Below are 23,642 nucleotides of genomic sequence, written 5' to 3' on the forward strand. Positions count from 1 at the left end.
AATTGTAACGAAACGGCCTTCGCTACCTCTGTACGTAACACTTAGCTGGCGCCACCGTGACGCGTTCTCGTGATCAGTAGGTACACAACACGCAAAGCCCTGAATTGACGCGAGGCGTTCTTTTGTTGCAGGTATGTACGACATGACACCTCAATTCTTTCCTGTGGAATGGTACCATGCTGACACAGCTGCAGCAGGTAGCGTATGCTGCAAACACGCAAAGAAGGTATGCGAGCGCTCGTGCCTGCCACACGACGCCAGTTCACCATACAGCAGCTCAGACTGCAGTGCTCGTGAAGCTCCATCCCTCTGTGAAACTTTCCTGTGTCGAGGCGCCTCCAGCCAACACTCGCTGATGCGATGGTGATTAACGTGGTGAGTGCAACTACAACTTAAACAGCTTCTTCGCAGAAAAATAGTAAATATTGACGTGTTCTCTGTAGAAAAAAAAAGTGCGTTGTTGTTGACTTGTGGGAGAAAGTCAAAGTCATCCATATTCATGCAACGACCTGCATCTGTACTTCTATCGTATTTTTATGACTTTAATTGTATGTAGACACAGCCGTACCACGTATTACCACTCAGCTACCCATAACAAAGATAAAATAGAGAGTTATGTCACATTATGAGGCCAGTTAACCATATTCACGCTTCATATCTCTCTGAACGGATTGTAAATGATTCTTTTCTTTTACGTCAGAAAGGAATAATGGTAGGCTAGTTTCTGAATATTTGAGTTTTACAGTGCCAGTAACACATTCTTTCAACTTTTTGAATTGTGTGCACCTGAGTCTCGCGTCTTTAATAACCAAAGAGAATATATAGAAAATGACTTCGCTTGCTAGAAGAGCAAGATCCTCTATTCTGTTTCAAATTCGTCCAAGCACTGCTGTGTGCATCAGCAAGACATTCTTGGCCATTTCACACAAGCCTTGTTGGAGGCTCTAGCATTTCCATGCGTCATTTTTTTAAATTTTACGCATAGTATGAAATATCTGCCATCAATGGAACCTCAGTTAAGTGAAATGATTTTCGGGTTTTCGTGCGCGCCGCTTGCTTTGTTGACACCCTCCCCCCGCCCCCCAAACCCCCAGAAGCTACGAAGTTAACCTCTATCTCAGGCTTGTACTCTGAACCGATTTGTTATGCGCGAACTGAGAAAAATATATCCTGAGTGTTGTTTACTTCAGCTAAGAAGTCCTCCGTGGTGTTACATAACGAGAAAGAGGCGTTTAGATTCTACGTACAAAGATCGTTATCACGTATTGTGTGGAATAAACAACTGCTGCAAGAAATGTTCAACTAAGCTAAGTAAAAGCATTTTACTTACGCTACTTTCGTCAGCTTCTCAGTACTAAACATATGAAAAGAAGGGCTGCTTCTTGTTCCCTTCCATAATAAGTGCAAATTACGACATTATATAAGAAACGCAGCTTTAAACAACATTGCACGTCCTTCGCCTTGCTGTAATTGCATAGCGTTCCACGAATAGTAAAGAGGCAGTTCTATTGTATCATATTAATTTGGCAGGATTTGCTCAATAGCCGAACTGTTAATAACCCTGACGCACACCTTGTCCGTTCATCTTTACTACTGTCATGCTCTTCTTTACTCTTTGGTGACACTTCGCTGAATGGGGGACTAATTCCGTGCCCTGCATTACACTTCATTTAGCACACGCCAATATCCGATTTTCGGTGGACTTCTTGTAACTATCTGCTGTTTAGTAACGCGATTATCGACCGTCACGTTGGTGGAAGTTGCAGAAACGGAGTAGCCTTTTCAAGAGTCAGCCTCTCGTCATGTTGGGCGGGTTGATTGCGTCGTATCATCTGATGATGACTCCCGACGACAGACTGCGAACATTCCGCATGCTTAATTTTTCTTGGCTGAAATTCACAGTCATAGAAAACTAATGGAAAGTCATCTTCGTATCCGTTAACTGATAAACTTGTTTGTTTGTAACATGCGCTATTGCAAAGTCAGCCCTCTAGCCATTTTCCAGTGGAATATAGTGGAAATTTTGTACTTCAGAACATCTGAAATGTAACGAAGACGTAACAGATTGTGCGTTGAAGCACACTATTTTCGCTGTATTCGAAATTCAAATCACTAAGCGGTCGAATTTGCTATAGTTAATATTGTAAATAAACAGTTTTAATGACCAAATTTGATGACGATGTGTTTTAAAAACTTCACTTGCAGCGCGAGAAACTGTTTAGTAGTTTAACTTTCTCTGTCTTCCATCTTGAGCAGTTAGCTTATTTCCGCCTTTGTGTGTCCCTCGGAGCGCGATCAAGTCAGGTGTGAGCCGTGTGATTGTGGTGGCACTACGCCATGTATTTCTGCATCTAACATGCACTCAGGAAAAATGACCATAATGTAATAAAAGATCATCGACAATCATAAATAAAGGCATTTGTCTACAAATTCTGTTTATTGCATCACAACCACTGCCAAGTAGCTCATTTTCAAATGCTTACATGTCAATATAGATCGAAATCTTTACTTTCTTAAGCTCGATTTTGATTATCATATTCAGTCACATACTTGTCAGCACTTGAAAATTGCCCTTTGGCGTGACACTGAGCAGCAGAGTTGATACAGGAAACAAAAAACTGCTATTTAAGCAACAACCTTGGTAGAAGAAGTGTTGGTAACCTTCAATATATTTCTGTGGTATCCCATAAGAGGAAAGCTGATGTTATTCCCATTCTGACAGAAACCAGATGGCAGTTATGAGTGTCGAGGGGCATGAAAGGGAGGCAGTGGTTTGGAAGGGAGTGAGACAGGCTTGTAGTCTATCCCCGATGTTATTCAAACTGTATATTGAGCAAGCAGTAAAGGAAACAAAAGAAAAGTTCGGCGTAGGTATTAAAATCCATGGAGAAGAAACAAAAACTTTGAAGTTCGCCGATGACATTGTAATTCTGTCAGAGACAGCAACGGACTTGGAAGAGCAGTTGAACGGAATGGACAGTGTCTTGAAAGGAGGATATAAGATGAAAATCAACAAAATCAAAACGAGGATAATGGAATGTAGTCGAATTAAATCTGGTGATACTGAGGGAATTAGATTAGGAAATGAGACACTTAAAGTAGTAGATGAGTTTTGCTATTTGGGGAGCAAAATAACTGATGACGGTCGAAGTAGAGAGGATGTAAAAAGTAGACAGGCAATGGCAAGGAAAGCTTTTCTGAAGAAGACAAATTTGTTAACATCGAGTATAGATTTAAGCGCCAGGAAGTTGTTTCTGAAAGTATTTGTATATAGTGTAGCCATGTATGGAAGTGAAACATGGAAGATAAATAGTTTAAACAAGAAGAGAATAGAAGCTTTCGAAATGTGGTGCTACAGAAGAATGCTGAAGATTGGATGGGTAGGTCATATTACTAATGAGGAGGTACTGAACAGAATTGGGGAGAAGAGAAATTTGTGACACGACTTGACTAGAAGATGGGGTCGGTTTGTAGGACATGTTCTGAGGCATCTAGGGATCACCTATTTAGTATTGGAGGGCAACGTGGAGGGTTAAAGTCGCAGAGGGAGACCAAGAGATGAATACACTAAGCAGATTCAGAAGGATGTAGGTTGCAGTAGGTATTGGGAGGTGAAGAAGCTTGCACAGGATTGAGTAGAATGGAGAGCTGCATCAAACGAGTCTCTGGACTGAAGACCACAACAACAACATTATTCCCCTCTCCGCTGCATCAACACAAAGGAACATCAAAGACGTGCAGTACAGACTGCTCCTGATGAAGTAGTTAAAAAACGCTTTGTTGTCGTTTCAACCTGCCATATCACTTGCCCTGGCTATATTTGAGGAATCTGTGAGACTCTTGACCTTTTAAATTTTCCAGCTGAGGAAAACGTCCTCTAAGAGCTTACTCTCATTACTAAGTTAGAGTTTCTACTTCCAATCATTCATTCTCAGTTATTTGACATTTTTGTCGATATGAATGTACTTTTTCAAGTACATTTGCAAGTATTTTGTTTTCGTAATGTAAATAACGTTTACCTTTATCATTCTTATTTTAACTGCTTCTGCAAATAATATTTTTTTAACTCTGTCTTTTATTTCTAAACGAAAATGATCGTACTGTTTTGAGATTTCTTACTGTCACCACTTATGACAGCAATATTGTTTGAACCGCACTCCATTCTATTCACATGTATCTTGATAACTATACCCATCTTTAAAACAAACGCAGATACGTCGATACAGTTATTTACATTTTTGCTTCAGTTTTTTGGGTCAAACTACTAACGTATTTTCTAATTGGGTGCTGTTCGTTAAATGTAACACGCTACTACGTTTGCGTTTATTATAAATCTTTATTCTGGAAATTTCTTTTAACAACATATTTTTGAAGAATGTATTTCATGTTGTGTCCTGGCCCTGTCTTCCTTGAACCTGATAAGTAATCTTACCATAACACTTGAGACTGCACTTTATTTGCAAACGGAACAACCGCTCACGTTAAATCGATTGTTAACTGCCTAAGCAGTTTTTGCTAAGGAAGATCCACGTTCTTCCTACTGATATGCATTAAACAGCCACTAGCGCAGAAGTTTGTTTAGAAAGAAGTCTACTTTTCTGGAAAAGCGTTAGCGCACAATTTCTTAGGACTTCACATTGTCCAGAAATCTTCTGTCTTTGTATGTGGAGTCAGTTTAATATTCATGTGAGACGTCGATAGGTAATGGTTAAGTCATCTACGAAGTGAGCAAAATGTTACTCACCCTGAAGAGAAGCGCTGCAAAGTCGCTCGGAACGTCGTCATTTTAATTGTCTTAGTGTTTCATAATAGTCTTTTTCACGCGTTTTAGTGTTTCATAATACCCAAAACGATTTTATTTAAAATGAACAAATGTTGTTAGTTAGAGGCAGTATGGACTGGATATCTACCGAAGATTATTACAAAATAAATTGATATTGCGTAATTTAAATAATAAACCAAGACATATCTCTGTTAATGGAACTGCAGTGCTGGAAAACTGTGATATACCAAGTCAACTTATCTTTATAATTGTATGATATGCAAGCGTTCGTCCTTTTGGCAGCTCGTAATATTTCTGGTAGATGTTCGATATTCTCTGTCTAATGATTCGGACAAAGAACTCGATGTAAGAGTAACTTAACTATAACATTTTTCCGGTCGCTCCATGCTTTACTATAGAACTTATAAGTATAAGATATTGTCCATTTAGGTATCATTCAGTTTCATCGAGTCTTTTAGCTGATCAGTTTAATCATTTGGAAAGACGCGTCCATTGTGAAACTGATCTGTATTTTCCAACGTTCACTGTTATAGATTTCTCTCGTGTTCGTGGCGGCATTTGTACTGTCGAGATTAATTCTTGTGCCGAGATTATTAACTTTATATTTAAAGATCGAGGTGACATATCTTTGACATTTTATTATTTAACGTAGTTTCTCATCTTGGTACCTAGCATCTGAGTCCGAAGCGATGGCGTAGCACTTAAGTTGTTGGATTTGTATGTAGAGAGCACACATCATGTCCACTGATTAAACTTTTTTGTGATTGCACTGCCATTTTCGACGGTCGACGGAATGGTTTCATCCACCATCTGTGATCAATAGAGCTGTTGCACGGGCAGGCGAAGCGTGTGCCTGGCAATAAGCCAAGCAATGCACAGTGTTACGCATTGGATGAAAAATATAATTTGCTGTTGGCATACTCTGGCTAAACGAAACATACAATATGAAGTATCATATGTTGTGATCCATATTATTACTTCCTGCAGAAACGGAATATACAGGGTGAAAAGTATTTAAACCGACAAACTCTGGGAGGTTGTAGGGGACATCAAAACAAATATTTTTCCCTAATGTCATTTTTTCGTATGAGGAGTAGTTAAACCTGTAGAGGAAGATTTCTCTGGCGGCAAATCAACTAAACCAACAAACACTTTTCCATTTTTTTATGACCAAGAGACAACACATTAACATAACCCAATTTCAATTACAGTAGATTTTCAAATATGCCTCCATTGACACGTAAACAAAGGTTACACCGTCGGATCATGTTCTGACACTGGCAAAAAGCCCAGGAGTATCCTGAATTGTTCCTGCTGCTGCTAATATCCGGACAACCCGATCCTCTTATGATGCAACAGGAGTTGCGTAAACAAGGTTGCGCATCTCTCCCCACACAAAAAACTCCATAGGGGACATATCTAGGGATCGAGCAGGCCATGGTACAGAACCTGAAACGTCCCCTTAGAAAAATTATAAATGACTGTGCTTAAACTGACACACGATATTTTTTAGCGCAACGCAATCTGACTTTCAAAAATCCCTACAAAAGAATGGCCCTGATTAACATTAACCTATACCTTTCACAAATCACTTACCTCACAAAAATCTTCGTTACTCGAACTACTGCAATACAGCGAGCGCCACTACTGCCAGCTAAATAGAAGATTCAAACTACTGAAGGCACTAATTACTGATAGGCATAGTTAGCGAATGAAAGATTTTGATAGGGAACAAACAATGCATTTACCTTAATAGTGTTCAAAAGTCATAATATATATATATCAGTTCATGACATCCTGTCTTACAAATTTACTGTCTCTGATGGACACACGTCCAGATCATCCGCTCTCAAAACTCCGCCGTTTCTCTCCTCACATCCACCACTGCTGGCGGCTCACCTCCAACTGCGCAACGCTACTCGCTGTTAACAGCCAACTACCCAACTAGAGTTGTGGCGATTCGTGAATGAGTCGTTCATTTGAACGACTCTAAATAAAGAATCGTAAGAATCGAATCGTCATACGGACGAATCGTCGTTCAAAAGAATCGTAAGAACGATTACGTGTTTCCGAGTCGTGACGATTCCAATTTCCAACGATTCATCGATTCTTGGTACGCTATGCTTCGAAGGGAACTTCCGAATCATCCCGAGTCGTGCCGAATGATTACGACCGCCAGATGGCAGTCAAGTGGAGGATACACGTGAACAGAGGAAGCTCGGAACGAACAAACCAAGCTGACACTTGGCGGTGGCCGACGGGAACGAGCGTAAAGGCATTTCCCATTTTCTGTCGCTACCATCAGCCACCGCGCCGACGTCAGCTTAGTTTGCGCGAGTAGTACACGAACTAGTGATGACAGAAACGATATACAGCGAGTACACAGCTCCCAATACACACGATTAAAATCAAGAAATCCAAGTATGATGAATAAATACATACCTCTAATTGTTGCAGATGCAATGCAAAACACACACACCTTCTTTACACACGAGCAATAGCACTTGGATTATGTATTGTATTTCGCGTATCTCGAAAGCGGCCCTAACGATTTGGATGAAATTTTGTATTTAGACTGGTTTTTGCTTTTTGAGTTCACCTACATAGTTCCATTCTTTCGTAAAAAGTCAATTTTACAATATATATATCCTACATAGTTCCATTCGTAAAAACGCAATTTTATACTATAAAAACGCTATTTCACATGATTTTATAATGCCATCTAGTAAAACTTTGTTAGTACGTATTGAATGTAGTTAAGGTTTTGGTTTTCATGTTTATCTGTATATAGGTGTCTTTCCTTACAGCATGCGATTTTACACAAAAGAGTTTTTTAAACAAAAACGCGAATTTCGTGTTTCTTGGGAACGGCTTTAACAGTTTGGATGAAATTTTATATTTAGATACGGATTTTGATTTTTAAGTTTATCTATATTGGCGTGTTTCCTGAAAAACTCGATTTTACGCAATAAGTATTTTATATCGCAATTTCGTAAATCTTTGTTACTGTTGGATGTTACAGTAGAGGCGTATCAAAATTTTGTGAGATGGCGGTATAACATTATCCGAATACGTACACGTTGGACTTACCGTACATCCAATAGTAACAATAATCCTAGATATGTTTTAGGTTAGACATGGTGTCCTTTCATCAATTAAGGCATTACACGTATAAATCGAGAATCACACTTGTAACGTCATATGCATGTTTACTTATAAATAAACTATTTCTGGCATATCTTGTCATGACACAGTTCGATTCTAACCCCATTGACAATTTCAGACATGTCCTGCCATCTGTGAGTAAGATGTAGAACTTTTTGCATTCCGTAAGAATCGTGCCATTGCAGACTAGAATGAATCGTGAAAGAATCGTGAACGAATCGTAGGAATCGATTCGCTATGTGAGATTGAATCGTAGGAATCGAATCGGGAAAAAGAATCGTGTTGCCCAACTCTATACCCAACACTACAATAGCATGTACTCCAACAATGCGAACCAGCCACAGGCTGCACACAGCACAATCAGTGATTTTCATGTAGAGCGCTACATGGCGTTACCAACTTAAAAACCTAAACAGCCTACTTACAAACCACCTCTGCCAATCCACGTTTCTGGGAACCGTCGGTCCAGGAATCGACTCACACGACGACTGAAAAGTGCCGGCTCCCTGTCAAGTTGGAACCACATGCGTTGTCTTGTAGGGAGCGGGTAGTTGATAAACCCGCTGCGCAGCTCGTCCGTTGTGGTGCGCTACGTAGTACGCACCAACCATATCAATGTATTCACTCCAGGTGTATCGCTCCATTAGCAAATAGAGACAATGCACTACTACACTGGTGGACAGAAGTTGCCTACAACTGAAGAGCGTAATACGCCCTCTAACAACTGAAGACCGTAATACGGCCTCTAACAACTGAAGAGCGTAATACAGCCTCCACCGGTTTTAATAATCTTCATAGGAAAAATGACATTAGGGAAAAATATTTGTTTAGATGTCCCCTACAACCTCCCAGAGTTTGTCGGTTTAAATGCTTTACACCCTGTAGAGCCATATGAGGTCATGTCGGGCTGTGTGCTTTGAATACCAACTAGTCCCAGATTTCAGCACTGTTGCGTCCAGACATTTACTCGCCTTAGCCAGGCTGATACTGCCGTGCGTTTGGTGAGGTGCGGCACGGTGTTTGCTCGCTGGGCCCACACGGAATAGCATCCGCCCCGCCCCCCCCCCACCGCCCCCCCACCCTCGCCACACACAAGAGGACTTTTGAACCTGTGATGTCACCCTATTCGCCTTGTCCACCATACTATGCGAATGATCGTCGCCAGGCAAGGCTCCGAGGATCGATATGTCAATGAAACGGTACCCACTCACTAAAGGCATTAAGTCTGTTGTGCGCTATCGAGAGCTTGCATGCATTTTGAATGCCCAGTTACGAATTATTAAAGTCGTCTGAAATAGTTACTAGCTCTCCGCCCGAGACGGCTGCAGGCACTCGTGAGACCTGTCGTGTCACGTGTTGTGACGTAAGCGCCGCGGCGTGCCTTACTCGTGGGCCTCGGTTTGCCCGGTAATGGTGCTCCGGTATTTGGCCAGCGCGCAGGATCGCGGCGTGACGTCGGCGCCTCGCTGTGAGGGGGCCAGAGGTGCAGCCGGCGTCAAGTGGCGCTGATGCCGGCCCCGCAGCTGCGCCTGCCTGCCTCGCCGTCACCGGGGAACTTCATTCGGCTGGCGTACGGAACGACCTGCCATTAGCCCGCTAACCGCACGCCAATGTATCACAGCCGTTTTGAAGTTAGGAAGCTTTGTGAATCACGAGACTACGAGCCACAGACATTCGAGGATGAGTTCGACTGCCGACAAGACGGAGATGTACAGTTGTCACAAAACCGGGTCTAAGCAACACCGACTCAAAGGAAGGCCTCGGCGCTTGTTCGTGACGTCACGTCAGTTAGGCACGGCGAACACCAGGTCTGTTGCAGGCATACTCATAATGGTGGTGTCTCCCTCTCTGACACAGCAAAATGTGAAACTATTGGCGGTAGTTGACCAACACACATTGTTCTGAGGGATAATAGTGTACTCCTGAACTTAAATTTCCACCTGTTTTAAGGACTGACATACAAAAACAACTTCATGGTCCAGCAGCAACAGAATTCGTGCTTCTTTACCTTATTTGTAAATCTTAGGAAGTTACGTTTGTACTGGGTTGCGTTTACAAGAAACTGTGAACATATTGGTGCTCTTCTTTAGGTATCTTGGTTGACTATGGGGTGAGGAGCACTGAATGTTAATGAAATATCTTGCGATTGTACACGTTGGGGGAGGGGGCGGGGGACAGAAGAAGAGGCAAAACAGATACTTGCTTTATCAAATAAAATTTTTTATCTTATAAAGTTTCTCCTTTCAGTTGCAAGAGGGGAATACTTATCTTTTCTAATGTGCATGTTTAAAAAAGTTTAAGCTCAGCAGTATTTTCGATGTATGAAGCTATTTTGTTTCCTGTAATCTAACGACTGTAATCTAACGACTGGCAACAGTTGGACATTTACACATGTAAATTAGTTCACATTTCCAGTGACGATGTCAAACGAAAATAAATAAATAAATAAAAGAAACGAGTTCATTGTAAGGGGGTTGGGGAAATATTCGATAACAAAATGGATCAAGTAAATATAGTTACTTGAATGTAAAATTTCCGAAGCTTGCAATGGGGCAAAGCGTCTTCTCATATTGATCTACGTTTGTTTCGACAGGATTCAGTAATACAGAACTATGATCTTCATTTGTAGCTTTACGATAGTAAGAAAATCTTTCATCTAAATAAAACTGCAGAATCCAAAACAATACCAAACATTTTGTCCAAAAATAAGAGATTTATAGTGACAAGCACGCCCAGGCGTTTCTGCCTGCAACAGACCTGGCGTTCGCCGTGCGTAGCTGACGTGACGTCACCAACAAGCGCCGAGGCCTTCCTTGGAGTCGGTGTTGCTCTAAGGCGCTTTACCATTGACAGATTATGTGAAGCCTGAAACACGTTTGAATCTACCCAGAAAAATTAATACCACCACGTGTTTGAGGAGAGACTCCTTACCACTATGACCTACTTGAACCAAATAAAGTAAGATTTTTTTTTCGTGCTACGCTCCTTTATCGCAGAGTTATTAATAGCTCCAGTCTCCTATTCACGTTCTACTCCACATCCTATAAATTCCTTTAATCTACAGGGTGACAGTTATTGAACTACATGAAATAAAATCGTCATAACTTCTGAACAGTTTGTGTTAGGACGTTCGAACTGCACGGTTGGCCGCGGGGGTGATGGGAATTGTAGGCGTTGTGTTGGCAGAAGAGCCAACACCGTGTTACGAAGGGAGGCCGAAATGCACGCGTTTTAGCTCACGCAGGCCTGCGTGAGGAGGGAAGGACTATACTGACGTGAGGTCTGGAACATGACAAGGAATTAGAATTCAGAAAGCGGACGTAGCTAGTTTGATACTTAACTTTAATCCATTAATGATGAACGTCGCTCTTGACGGTACATGATTCACAATATTATCTGTTAAGAATACATTCATAGTAACTGAATATGGCGCCTTGTTAGGTCGTAGCAAACGACGTAGCTGAAGGCTATGCTTAACTGTCGTCTCTGCAAATGAGAGCGTATGTAGACAGTGAACCATCGCTAGCAAAGTCGGCTGTACAACTGGGGCGAGTGCTAGGAAGTCTCTCTAGACCTGCCGTGTGGCGGTGCTCGGTCTGCAATCACTGATAGTGGCGACACGCGGGTCCGACGTATACTAACGGACCGCGGCCGATTTGAAGGCTACCACCTAGCAAGTGTGATGTCTGGCGGTGACACCACAGTAGGTGCATGCGCACGCGCCCTGTTGTTGTCGGCCATTTGCACGTGAAAATGGCACGGTACAGTGTGAATGAAGGACAGTGCTTGTGCAGGCCTACTATGGGAGCAGCAACAGCTCAAATGCGGCTCAAAGGAAGTTGGTGACCGAAGTTAGCTGAAGATAACCGGTCAAAGTGTGCTAACAAGCAAGAATTTGACTCGAGAGTTGAGAGAACGGGTAGTCTTCGCGATGACAGTGTTGGCGATTTTGGTCGTTCAAAAAGGGTGAAAACGCCTGAAAACATCGAGAAGACACTTTCTGTGTTTCAAACTAGCTCCAGGAAATCGATCAGACGAGCTGCACAGCAGGTGGGAATCAGCCGAGAGACACTATGAGAAATTGTTGTTGAAGACCTGCATATCTTCACAGACAAAACTCAAACCCATCAATCACGGAGCCCAAGTGCCATGGAACAGCGGATGTGTTTCGCCAAGACTATTGTCCATAGAATTGATGAACAGGAGTTTGATGTGAATATGGTTTGGTTTAGTTACGAAGCCCATTTTCATTTGGGTGGGTCAATAAGGAAAATCAGCACATTTGGGGGGCCGAGAATCCGCATTTTGCGATCGAAAAGTCACTCCAGCATCAACGGGTGACTGTGTCGTGTGCAATGTCCAATCACAGAATAATCGGTGCGACATTCCTTGATGGCATGGTGACTACCGAATGATACGTGAAGTTTTTGGAAGATGGTTTCATCCTCATTATCCAGAGTGACCCTGATTTCGACAAGATGTGGTTCACGCGAAACGGAACTCGATCCCATCAAAGCACGAGAGCTTTTCTTTATGTCCTGGAGGAGCGCTTTGGGGACCGCATTCTGGCTCTGCGGTATCCGGGGGCCATTAACGTGTACCTCAGTTGGCCGCCATATTCTCCGGATCTGAACACTTGCGAGTCCTTTTTGTGGGACTACAGCGGGCCGAGATGGCCGAGCAGTTCTAGGCGCTACAGTCTGGAACCGCGTGACCGCTACGGTCGTAGGTTCGAATCCTGCCTCGGGCATGGATGTGTGTGATGTCCTTAGGTTAGTTAGGTTTAAGTAGTTCTAAGTCCTAGGGGCCTGATGACCTTAGAAGTTAAGCCCCCATAGTGCTCAGTGCCATTTTTTTGTGGGGCTATATTAAAGACAAGGTGTATAGCAATAACCCCTAAACCATTGCTGATCTGAAAACAGCCGTTGAGGAGATCGTGAACAGCATCGGCGTTCCGATACTTCAGCGGATCAGAATTTCGCTATTCGTCTGCGCCACATCATCGCCAGTGATTGCAGGCATATCGAACATATCGTAACCTAAATCCATATACCTGTAGTAACGTTGGTACATGTTGGATGAAGTGTTTACGCGCCGTAGTTTGTAACTAATTTACGTTTTTTTTTTCATATACTTCAATAATTGTCAGCCTGTATATGGGAAGGCAGGATTTCTCCGTGAATTTCATTGATGAAATCTTCTCACGTTATTAGCCGAGTCGAGGGGTTGTGTTGTCGCAACGTTTCGACGAGTTTCCCACTCATCATCTTCACTCGGTCAGAACGGGGAGGCAGAACCAGGATTCGACGCCTAGAGTCCCCTCCACCACGCCGGGTGACGTACCCCCCCCCCCCCCCCACCCCCACGCGCTCCCTCCACCATCACCGATCGAGACTTCTCTTCCTGAGGAACGGGACTGGTCCACTCATTGGCCTTTCGGCATCAGAGTCTGTGGTCCTGTGGTTATAAAGGAAGGAACTGGACATGAACCTGGTATTTCGCCTGAAGATGAAGAGTGCGAAACTTGTCGAAACGTAATGACCCCACGGCTCGTCTGATAACCGAAGACGATGTAATCAATTCACTCAGTCTGTTTACAACAGATATGACACAATTTTTATAGGATAGAACATGCTCATAGAAAACTGTGACAATGGCGGAAAGTCCGAGATTTTGAATGATTCTGTCTGCAATACATTTATTTGTTTATGGGTTAGAACTACTTGTACCGTTATACATCATTGTCATTTTTGTACAGACAATAAATTTATCTACGCAAGCCCTACAAATTTCATGTGAAGTTATACACAAGATGCCAAAGTCAATCGAAATACATTTCGTAGACCTAACAAATCTTAGGCCCTTATTCGTATATTATGTTGAAATTTACATATCTATATTTTACTTATACAGGCATTATGGGTTGAATGCACCGTCTTCGATAATATTATCCTTAAAGTAAACACGTTGCAAAAAAAAAAAAAAAAATGGTTCAAATGGCTCTGAGTACTATGGGACTTAACTTCTGAGGTCATCAGTCCCCTAGAACTTAGAACTACTTAAACCTAACTAACCCAAGGACATCACACACATCCATGCCCGAGGCAGGATTCGAACCTGCGACCGTAGCGGTCACGCGGTTCCAAACTGAAGTGCTTAGAACCGCACGGCCACACCGGCCGGCACACGTTGCACTAAAGTTAATTAATCTCCATACCGTATCACCTTCTCGTCAGCATTTCGTATGCGACAGTGAAATTCTTACCAGTAGTTAATATTTTGTCTATAATGTGTAAATTTTTTTACAAACAACGCCAAATTATCCTTCTGCAGAATGTCCCAGGAGTAATAACACGAACAATCATTCGAATCAATGAAGTCTAATAAATACGGGCTCTAAAATGCGTACCTTAAGACTTCTGAGCACAATACTATAAAAAAATCTCTTCTACTGCAAGCTTTTGCCTTCCATATTTTGACACGTGGTAGTACGGACCAAAACAAAACAAAAAAATGCCTAGTATACATGGGCTTAAAGAGTTACGAGCACTTGTTCAGTAGAAGATATGTCTCCCACATTAAAAAAAAGATAAAAAGTGCTCATAGCTACGAAACTCTGTTGCGAAACTTTACACCCGATGTCCCTGATTCTTATACCGACGGGGAAAAAAAAAAAAAAATCGAAAATTAATGTCAGCATGCGAAATGTCATTCCAAATGTGAAATGTCGGCACATTAATAACCAGTTTAACCGCTAGAATGTTGAATGCGAGCATGGAAAGGTGTATGCATAATGTTGTACTGGTACCGGGTGTCGGTTTGTGGGGTTAGTTCCATGCCTTTTGCATTGCTCGATCAGTACAGGGACGGTTAATGCTGATTGTGGATTATGCTGGAGTTGTCGTCCGATGTCCCACATGAAAAGCACAGGAAAAGAAAGTGCTTTGACCACGTTATCAAACTATTCAGGAGAGCAATTTTAAATTTCGAAACCAAATTTCATGGATTCTAATGGACAAAACTGATAAATACAAACAAAAGTCATTTGGAAGAACATGTTATACAAATTACATTTAATATAAGTTGATTACTCAAATATTTAAATTATAGTTTTATTGGCTTAATATTTACATTAATGTAATGGATTACAATGGAAAGAGGTGCTACTTGTATATAGTACAATAGTAGATATTGCAAATAAAACTGTGTTTCATGTTAAATATTTTGTGTTAGACTATTTTGTCACGAAAAACAATGTTCGTAACAATAAAGATACTTTGGTAAGCAGTTACTTTGACTTCTTGTGGTAAAGTGGTAATAAGAATAAAATATGTCAGTTAGTCCCAATATGCACTTCTTAGCCTAGTGTAGAAGGTGTATTTAAAACACACTAATTTCATGACTGCAGTGCTTCTACAAAATCTGGAAATGCTGACAGTTTTCTTTTGATAATGCCGGAGTATCCGTAAAGACAAATTATTGTTATTATACAAAATTATTCTAAAATTATATTTTATTATATTTTTATATTTTACCCCTGTCAGCGGCGGTTAGATATTCTCCAGACCGCTGCTCTTGAGGTTGCTGTGAAACTCTCACCAAAGATAAAATTCAAGCTCCATTATAAGTTTCACAGTGTTGTTCTGATGAGCCTTGTTAGGAAAGGTCATTTCCTCAAATATTTCTTCTTGAGAAATGATTTCCAATTGTGTGTCGTATCTTGACACACTTGAGGCGTTTGTCTTGGAGCTGTCCTTGAACTAACTGATTTGTAACAGTTCGTTGTGTCACTATCTACCCTCTCGGTAGTGTCACGTGGTCGTCTGAAGCCCGACTAGCGCAACCAGCAGTCTTGTACAGTACTTAAATCCCTGCCAAGTCTTTCTGCAGTACCGCAGAATGAACATTCAGCTTTTCGTAGTCCAATTACACATCCTCGTTCGAACTCAGTGGTTTGTTGATAATGGTGTCTCTCTCGCTTTAGAGGCATTCTTGACTAAAATCAAACCATCAAGTGCGATCTCAAAGGTAACTAAAGCTCACAACCGTTAGAACATGTATTTAAAGCAAACCTGATTTACATCCTCATACTGTATTTGGTCACATCGATAAACCTTTTGGTCTATTCCTTCGTTGGTTCTCTACTTCTTGGGTTTCGCTCTGCTGATACCTTGACTGCTAGGCTTGAGAAACCATTTGTGCTTGTGGCAACGATAGCATTACTTCCACGAAGTATTAGGTAGTTTATTTGTCCACAGGTCACTTTCACATGACAGATTGAACAGTAGGGGTGAAAGACTATATCCTTGTCTTGCGCCCTTTTCAATGCGAGCACTTCGTTCTTGGTCGTCCACTCTTATTATTCCCTCCTTGCTCTTGCTCTTATTGTATATTAACCGTCTCTCCACATAGCTTTCCCCTATTTTTCTCAGAATTTCGAACATATTGCACTATTTTACGTTGTCGAACGCTTTTTCCAGGTCGGAAAATCGTATGAACGTGTCTTGATATTTCTTTAGTCTTGCTTCCATTATCAACCGCAAGGTCAGAATTGCCCCTCTGGTGTCTTTACCTCCCCTAAAGCCAAACTCATTGTCATCTAACACATCCCCAATTTTCATTTCCATTCTTCTGTATATAATTCTTGTCAGGAACTTGGACGCATGAGCTGTTAAGCTGATTGTGCGAGAATACTCGCACTTGTAAGCTCTTGCAGTCTTCAGGATTGTGAGGACCAATTTTTTTCGAAAGCCAGATGGTATGTCGTCAGACTCACACGTTCTAAACACCGACCAGAATAGTCGTTTTGTTGCCACTTCCCCCAATGATATTAGAAATTCTGATGGAATGTTATCTATCCCTTCTGCCTTATTTGATCTTAAGTCATCCAAAGTTCTCTTAAACTCTGTTTCTAATACTGGATTCCCTATCGACTCCTGTTTCTTCTTCTCTCACATCAGACAAATCTTCCCCCTCATAGAGGCATTCAATGTAATCTTTCCACCTACACGCTCTCTTCTCTGCATTTAACAGTGGGATTCCCGTTGCACTCTTAGTGTTACCACCCGTGCTTTTAATTTCACCGACAATTATTTCTCTTTCAATTTCTTCATATTTTTCATCCAGCTATTTCGTCTTAGCTTCCCTGCACTACCTGTTTATTGCCATGCCTCAGTTACTTGTATTTCTGTTATCCTGAATTTCCCTGAACATTTTTGTATTCCTTTTTTCATCGATCATCTGAAGGATTTCTTCTGTTACCCATGGTTTTTTCAGTTAACTTCTTTGTACCTATGTTTTTCTTTCCAAATTATGTGATTGCATTTTGTAAAGATCGCCATTCCTCTTCAACTGTAATTTTTACTGAGCTATTTCTTATTACTGTGTTTATAGCATTAGTGAACTTCAAGACTATCTCGTCATTCCTTAGTACTTCCGTATCCCGCTTCTTTGCACATTGATTCTTCCTGACTAATCTCTTAAACTTCAACCTACTCTTCATCACTACTGCATTGTGATCTGAATACGCCTTACAATCCAGTATCCGATTTCGGAATCTCTGCCTGACCATGATGTAATTAATCTAACTGAAATCTTCCCGTATCACCAGGTCTTTTCCAAATATACCTCCCCCTCTTATGATTCTAAAACAGAGTATTTGCTGATACTAACTGAAATGTATTACAGAACTCTGTTAGTCTTTCCCCTCTCTCATTTCGTGTCACAAGCCGATATTCTCATCCTTTTCTTCTACTCCTTCCAATACAACTGCATTTCAGTCCCCCATGACTATTAGATTTTCATATCCCTTAAGTATTGCATTACCCTTTCAGTATCCTCATGTACTTTCTCTATCTCTTCGTTTACAGCTTACGACGCTGGCATGTACTGTGTACCTGAATCATCGCTGTCAGTGTTGGTTTGCTGTCGATTCTGATAAGAACAGCCCTATCACTGAACTATTCACAGTAACACACTCTCTGCCCTACTTTCATAGAGAATCCTACTCCGTTATATCATTTTCTGCTGCTGTTGATATTGCCAAATTCTCACCTGACCAGAAATCCCTCTTTTTTCTACTTCACTTTACTGTCCCCTGCTATACCTAGACTGAGGCTTTGCATTTCCCTTTTCAGCTTTTCTAGCTTCCCTGCCACGCCAAGCTTCTGACATTCAACGCCCCGACTCGTAGAATGTTATCCATCCGTTGGTTGTTCAGTCTTTTTCTCATGGTCTTCTCTCCTTTGGCAGTCCCCACCTGGGGATCCGAACAGGGGACTGTTCCGGAATCTTTTGCCAATGTAAAGATCATCATGACACTTTCTCACTTACAGGTCACATGTCATGTGGATGCACATTACATTCTGCATCCTCATGCCGTTGATCATTGCTGATACTTCCGCCTTTACGGGCAGTTTCTCACCCTAAGGACAAGAGAGTGCCTTGCACCTCTTTCCGCTTCTCCGTCCCCTTTGAGAAGGCCGTTGGCTGAGTGAGGGTGACTTCTTATGTTGGAAGTCTTCGGCCGCCAATGCCGATTATTTATCAAAATTTATGCAGTTGCGGGATTCGAACCTGCGACTGAGGGCACTACAATGCAGTACTGTACTTATTGTCAGAAGCAAACTCTGTTTTTTTTTCTTACCCCCTAGCGCACTGAGGCATAGGAGAAAATTCACATGCGCTGCCATCAGGCCAGAGGGCAGAGAGTGAGGCAGAGATTGCTGTCGCGGTCACAGGAAATCCTATGTGGCCCTCTTGAGGCTGATGTCTTTACTTTTGTCCATAGGACGTTACGATTGTGTGCTCCCCCACTGTCACGAATGAAAAAAAAAATGATCGTATGGCATTGTTGGCCGGGAGGCCCCATGGGGGGAAGTTCGGCCGCCGTATTGCAAGTCCTTTTTAGTTGACGCCACTTCGGCGACTTACGAGTCAATGATGATGAAATGATAATAAAAAACACACAAAACTCAGTCATCACGAGGCAGAGAAAATCCCTGACCCCACCGGGAATCGAACCCGGGACCCCATGCGCGGGAAGCGAGAACACTACCGCAAGACCATGAGCTGCGGTATTGTCACAACGTATGGCTTTTGGTAAAAACTAAAGAGCCAAAGAAACTGGTAGAGGCAAGCGTAATATACAGAGATATGTATACAGGCAGAATATGACGCTTACTGAAGCGCCAAACAAACTGGTATAGACATATGTATATATACAAAAACTGAAGCGCCAAAGAAACTGGTATAGGCATGCGTAATATACAGAGATATGTAAACAGGCAGAATATGGCGCTTGCTTAACAAGTGCCTGCTGCTGTTGTTACCAAGATTTAAGTGAGTTTGAGCATGGTGCTGTAATTGGCGCACGAGCGATGGGACATAGCATTTCCGAGGTAGCGATGAAGTGGGGATTTTCCCTTATGACCATTTCACGAGTGTACCGTGAATATTAGGAATCCGGTAAAACATCAAATCTCCGACGTCGCTGCGGTCGGAAAAAGATCCTGCAAGAACGGGACCAACGACGACTTAAACGAATCGTCCAAAGTGACAGAAGTGCAATCTTTTCAAAACTTGCTGCAGATTTCAATGCTGGGCTATAAACAAGTGTCACCGTGTAAACCATTTAACAAAATATCATCGATATGGGCTTTCGGAACCTAAGGTCCACTCATGTACCCTTCATGACTGCACGACATAAAGCCTTACATCTCGTCTGGGCCCATCAACACCGACATTCGACTGTTGATGACTGTAAACATGTTTCCTGGTGGGACGAGTTTCGTTTCAAATTTTATCGAGCGGTTGGGCGTGTACGGGTATGGGGACAACCTCATGAATCCATGGACCCTGCATGTCAGTAGGGAGACTGTTAAAGCTGGTGGAGGCTCTGTAATGGTGTGAAGCGTGTGCAGTTGGAGTGGTACGGGACCCTGATACGTCTAGATACGACTCTGACAGGTGACATGTACGTAAGTATCCTATCTCATCACCTGCATCCATTCAGGTCCATTTTGTATTCCGACTGACTTGGACAATTTCAGCAGGACAGTGCGACACCCCACACGTCCAGAATTCTGAAGAGTGGCTTCAGGAATACTCTTCTGAGTTTAAACACTTCCACTTGCCACCAAATTTTACAGACATGAACGTTATTGAGCATATCTGGGATGTCTTTCAACGTCCTGTTCTTAAGAGATCTCCACCCCTTTTTACTCTTACGAATTTACGGACAGCCCTGCAGGATTCATGGTTTCAATTCTCTCCTCCACCACTTCATACATTAGTGGAGTCTATGAACGGCACTTCTACGTGCTCGCGGGGGTCCTACATAGTATTAGGCAGGTGTACCAGTTCCTTTAACTCTTCAGTATATATATATATATATATATATTATTATTATTATTATTAGTCGTAAAGCTCCCAACATGGAAGACGCTAAGTAAAGATGGTTCACTTCTGGGGCTTCTTATTCTTCTTGTTTGCCCACCAGGTCTTCATTCTTTGCGAGAATTCAGCTTTTCTTTCTTCGCTCCATTTTGTTCCAGTTCTCGGCGCTTTTGTCTCTGGTTTGACCTCCCATTTGTCAACTTTAAGTTTGAAATTGTTTCTTTTGTTCATGTCTTCAGTAGTAATGTTGGCTAATTCCAGATCTTTCTTTACATTTTTGATCCATTCTCCTCCATTAACAAGGGATGCTATGTATCTTACTATTTTTTTTGTAAGTCTGTGATCGGGAAGTCTCATTATGTGGCCATAGAATTTTAGACGCCGCTTCCTCATGTCTATCTCTATGTTAGAATATTCTTCAATTTTAGAATTTTTCTGTAATCTATACCCCTCTTTGGTCCATCTTGGTCCCAGAATTTTCCTAATGATTTTCCTTTCCTCTTTCTTCAGGTTTTCCATATCTGTTTTCCTTTTAAGTGTCAAGGTTTCGCTGGCATATAGCATTATTGGTTTAATTACCGACTTATAATGTTTAATTTTTGTATTTATAGATAGACCTTTTTTATTGTAAATGTTTTGGACCAGCCCTAGACCCCTACGAGCTTTTAATATTCTTTCTTGTTGTGAGTATTTTTCAGAAATTATCTCTCCTAAATATTTAAAGTATGGTACTCTCTTAATTTCTCCATATTTGGTTTGTAACTTAGAAATTTCTAGATTTGTTGTTGTAAACACCGTTTTCTCAAAAGATATTTGTAGGCCAACTTTTCCTGCACACTCTTTTAAGGTTTCTATCTGTTTGACTGCCATTTCACTAGAATCTGCCATTATTGCAAGATCGTCTGCGTAGGCTAAGTAGGGGATTTGTAGGTCATCTTTTTTGGTTCCCAGTGATATTGGTTTCCAGTACTTTTCTTTTTTGAGTTCTTTTTCCCATTCTGCCATGACTCTATCCATAACTAAGTCAAATAACGGAGGTGATAATCCATCACCTTGTCTAACCCCAGTTTTTATCTCAAATGATTTTGAAAGTTTTCCCATGAATTTCACTTTGCATTTTGTATTTGTTAATGTCTGCTCTATGATGTTCCGTGTCTTCTTATCCAGTCCTTGTTCTTCAAGAATTTTAAATAGTGTGGGTCTGTGAATTGAATCATATGCCTTTTTAAAGTCGACAAAGACATATACTGTAGGCTTCCTTCGCATTTGTCTCATCCTTGTAATCAATTTCAAGTTTAAAATTTGTTCTGGACATGATCTGTTTGGTCTGAAACCAGCTTGGAAATCTGAGATTTTGGGTTCTAGCAGTTTTTGTGTTCTTTCAAGAAGACAAGCTGATAATATCTTGTATGTGACGGCAAGTAAGGAGATTCCTCTATAGTTGTTCACATCCGATTTATCTCCTTTTTTATGTAACGGATGTATTAGGGCACATTTCCAATCTTCTGGTATTTCTTCAGTAACCCATATTTTTTGAATAATTGTAACTAGCTCATTTCTTGAGTTAGACCCTAGACTTTTGAGAAATTCGGCTACAATTCCATCTTCTCCTGATGCTTTGTTATTTTTGAGTTTGTTTATGTGTTTGATAATTTCTTCTTCAGTTGGCGGTACAGAGTCTTGCTGTTGCGGGGCTTTAGTGCTGGATATTGGAAGAGCTTCTGTTGGTTCTGGACAGTTTAGTAGCGTTTCAAAATATTTGGCTATTTCTTCACAGTTTTCTTCGTCGCTTAGTGCCAGATTCCCATCTGATTTCCGAAAACAGACATTTTGAGGGATATACCCTTTAATTTGGTTTGCAAAGGTTTTGTAGAATCCATGCGTATTATAATTTTTAAAATCTGCTTCTATTGATTCCAGTTGCTGAGTTACATACTTTCTCTTCTCTTGTCTAATAAGTTTATTTGAAAGTTTCCGTGTTTCTAAAAAGTTTTGAAGAGTTTTCTCATTTTTATTTGAACTGTACTTCGCAAAGGCTTCTGTACGAACTTGAATTGCCTTTTCGCATTCCATATTCCACCATGGATGTTTGTGCTTCTTCTTCAGTGGTATTTGCTCCTTCGCTATTTTTGTGATTTTTTCCTTGAATGTTTCCCAGTTGTTTGCGGGAGAATATATATATATATATATATATATATATATATATATATATATATATATATATATGTGTGTGTGTGTGTGTGTGTGTGTGTGTGTGTGTGAGTGAGTGTGTGCGTGCGCGCGCGCACACCTGTGTCTGTATCTGTATGGTACGTGTAGCCAGGTAGGCAAGCAGATTATGCCTGTCAGCAAGTTTACTTGTGTCACAGACTCTTATTCATTACCGTAGATGTACCTGTCCTGGCCTGTAATATCTTGTCTACTTGTAAACTCCAGGACAAAAGAGCCCCGTGTGCCGACTGCTGCACATTCATAGGTTTTTGTGGTTTGTTGGTGTATTTTACTGGTGCTCTCTTTGTCGGCGAAAAATACGACATCCTTTATTAAGGAAGAATTGGTAGATTCCCCTCACTGTTTGTTTCTGCCCTGTTCCAAATTTCGTGCCAATCTATGTCAATCACACGCCTTAATTTCCTTCTTTAATTTGGCTTTTGTGCCCAGTAACTCGTCCACCTTTTTACATTCACCCTTTTCGATCCAATACCGAGCACCTCTCTCTCTCTCTCTCTCTCTCTCTCTCTCTCTCTCTCTCTCTTTAGGCTAGGGCTATCGTTAGTACACTGAGTTGACTAAAGTCATGGGATACCTCCCAATATCTTGTCGAGCCTCCTTTTGCCCGGTGTAGTGTAGAAACTCGATAAGGCATGGGTTCTACATGCCGGTGGAAGTCCCCTGCAGAACTATTGAACCACCCCGCCTCTGTAGCCGTCTATAATTGAGAAAGTGTTGCCAGCGGACGATTTTGTACACAAACTGACCTCTCGATTATGTCCCATATATTTTCGATGAGATTCATTTTGGACGATGTGGGTGGCCAAGTGATTCGTTCGGATTGTCCAGAATTTTCTTCAAACAAATCGTGAACGATTGTGCCCTACGACATGGCGCGTTGTCATGCGTAAAAATTCCATCGTTTTTTGGGAACATGACCTTCATGAATGGCTGAAAATGAATCTCAAGAGCTGAAGATAACCATTTCCAGCCAGTGGGTCCAGTCCATACCATGTAAACATGGTTCATACAATTATGAAGTCACTATCACTGCATAGTACCTTATTGACAACTTGGGTCATTGGCT

At 41.5% G+C, this 23,642-nt stretch overlaps 1 protein-coding gene across 1 annotated transcript in view; it reads left to right on the plus strand.

Moving 5' to 3' along the window:
• Positions 1-255: 255 nt before the first annotated feature.
• LOC126480749 (sodium/potassium-transporting ATPase subunit alpha) overlaps positions 256-23,642 on the plus strand; it is a 633,888-nt gene continuing 610,501 nt past the window's right edge. The window contains exon 1 of the mRNA XM_050104075.1: positions 256-375. Coding sequence (XP_049960032.1) covers positions 361-375 — 15 coding nt within the window. The 5' untranslated portion in view covers positions 256-360. The remainder of the gene's footprint in view (positions 376-23,642) is intronic.

Source organism: Schistocerca serialis, chromosome 1 (genome assembly GCF_023864345.2).
Source record: "Schistocerca serialis cubense isolate TAMUIC-IGC-003099 chromosome 1, iqSchSeri2.2, whole genome shotgun sequence".
NCBI lineage: Eukaryota > Metazoa > Arthropoda > Insecta > Orthoptera > Acrididae > Schistocerca > Schistocerca serialis.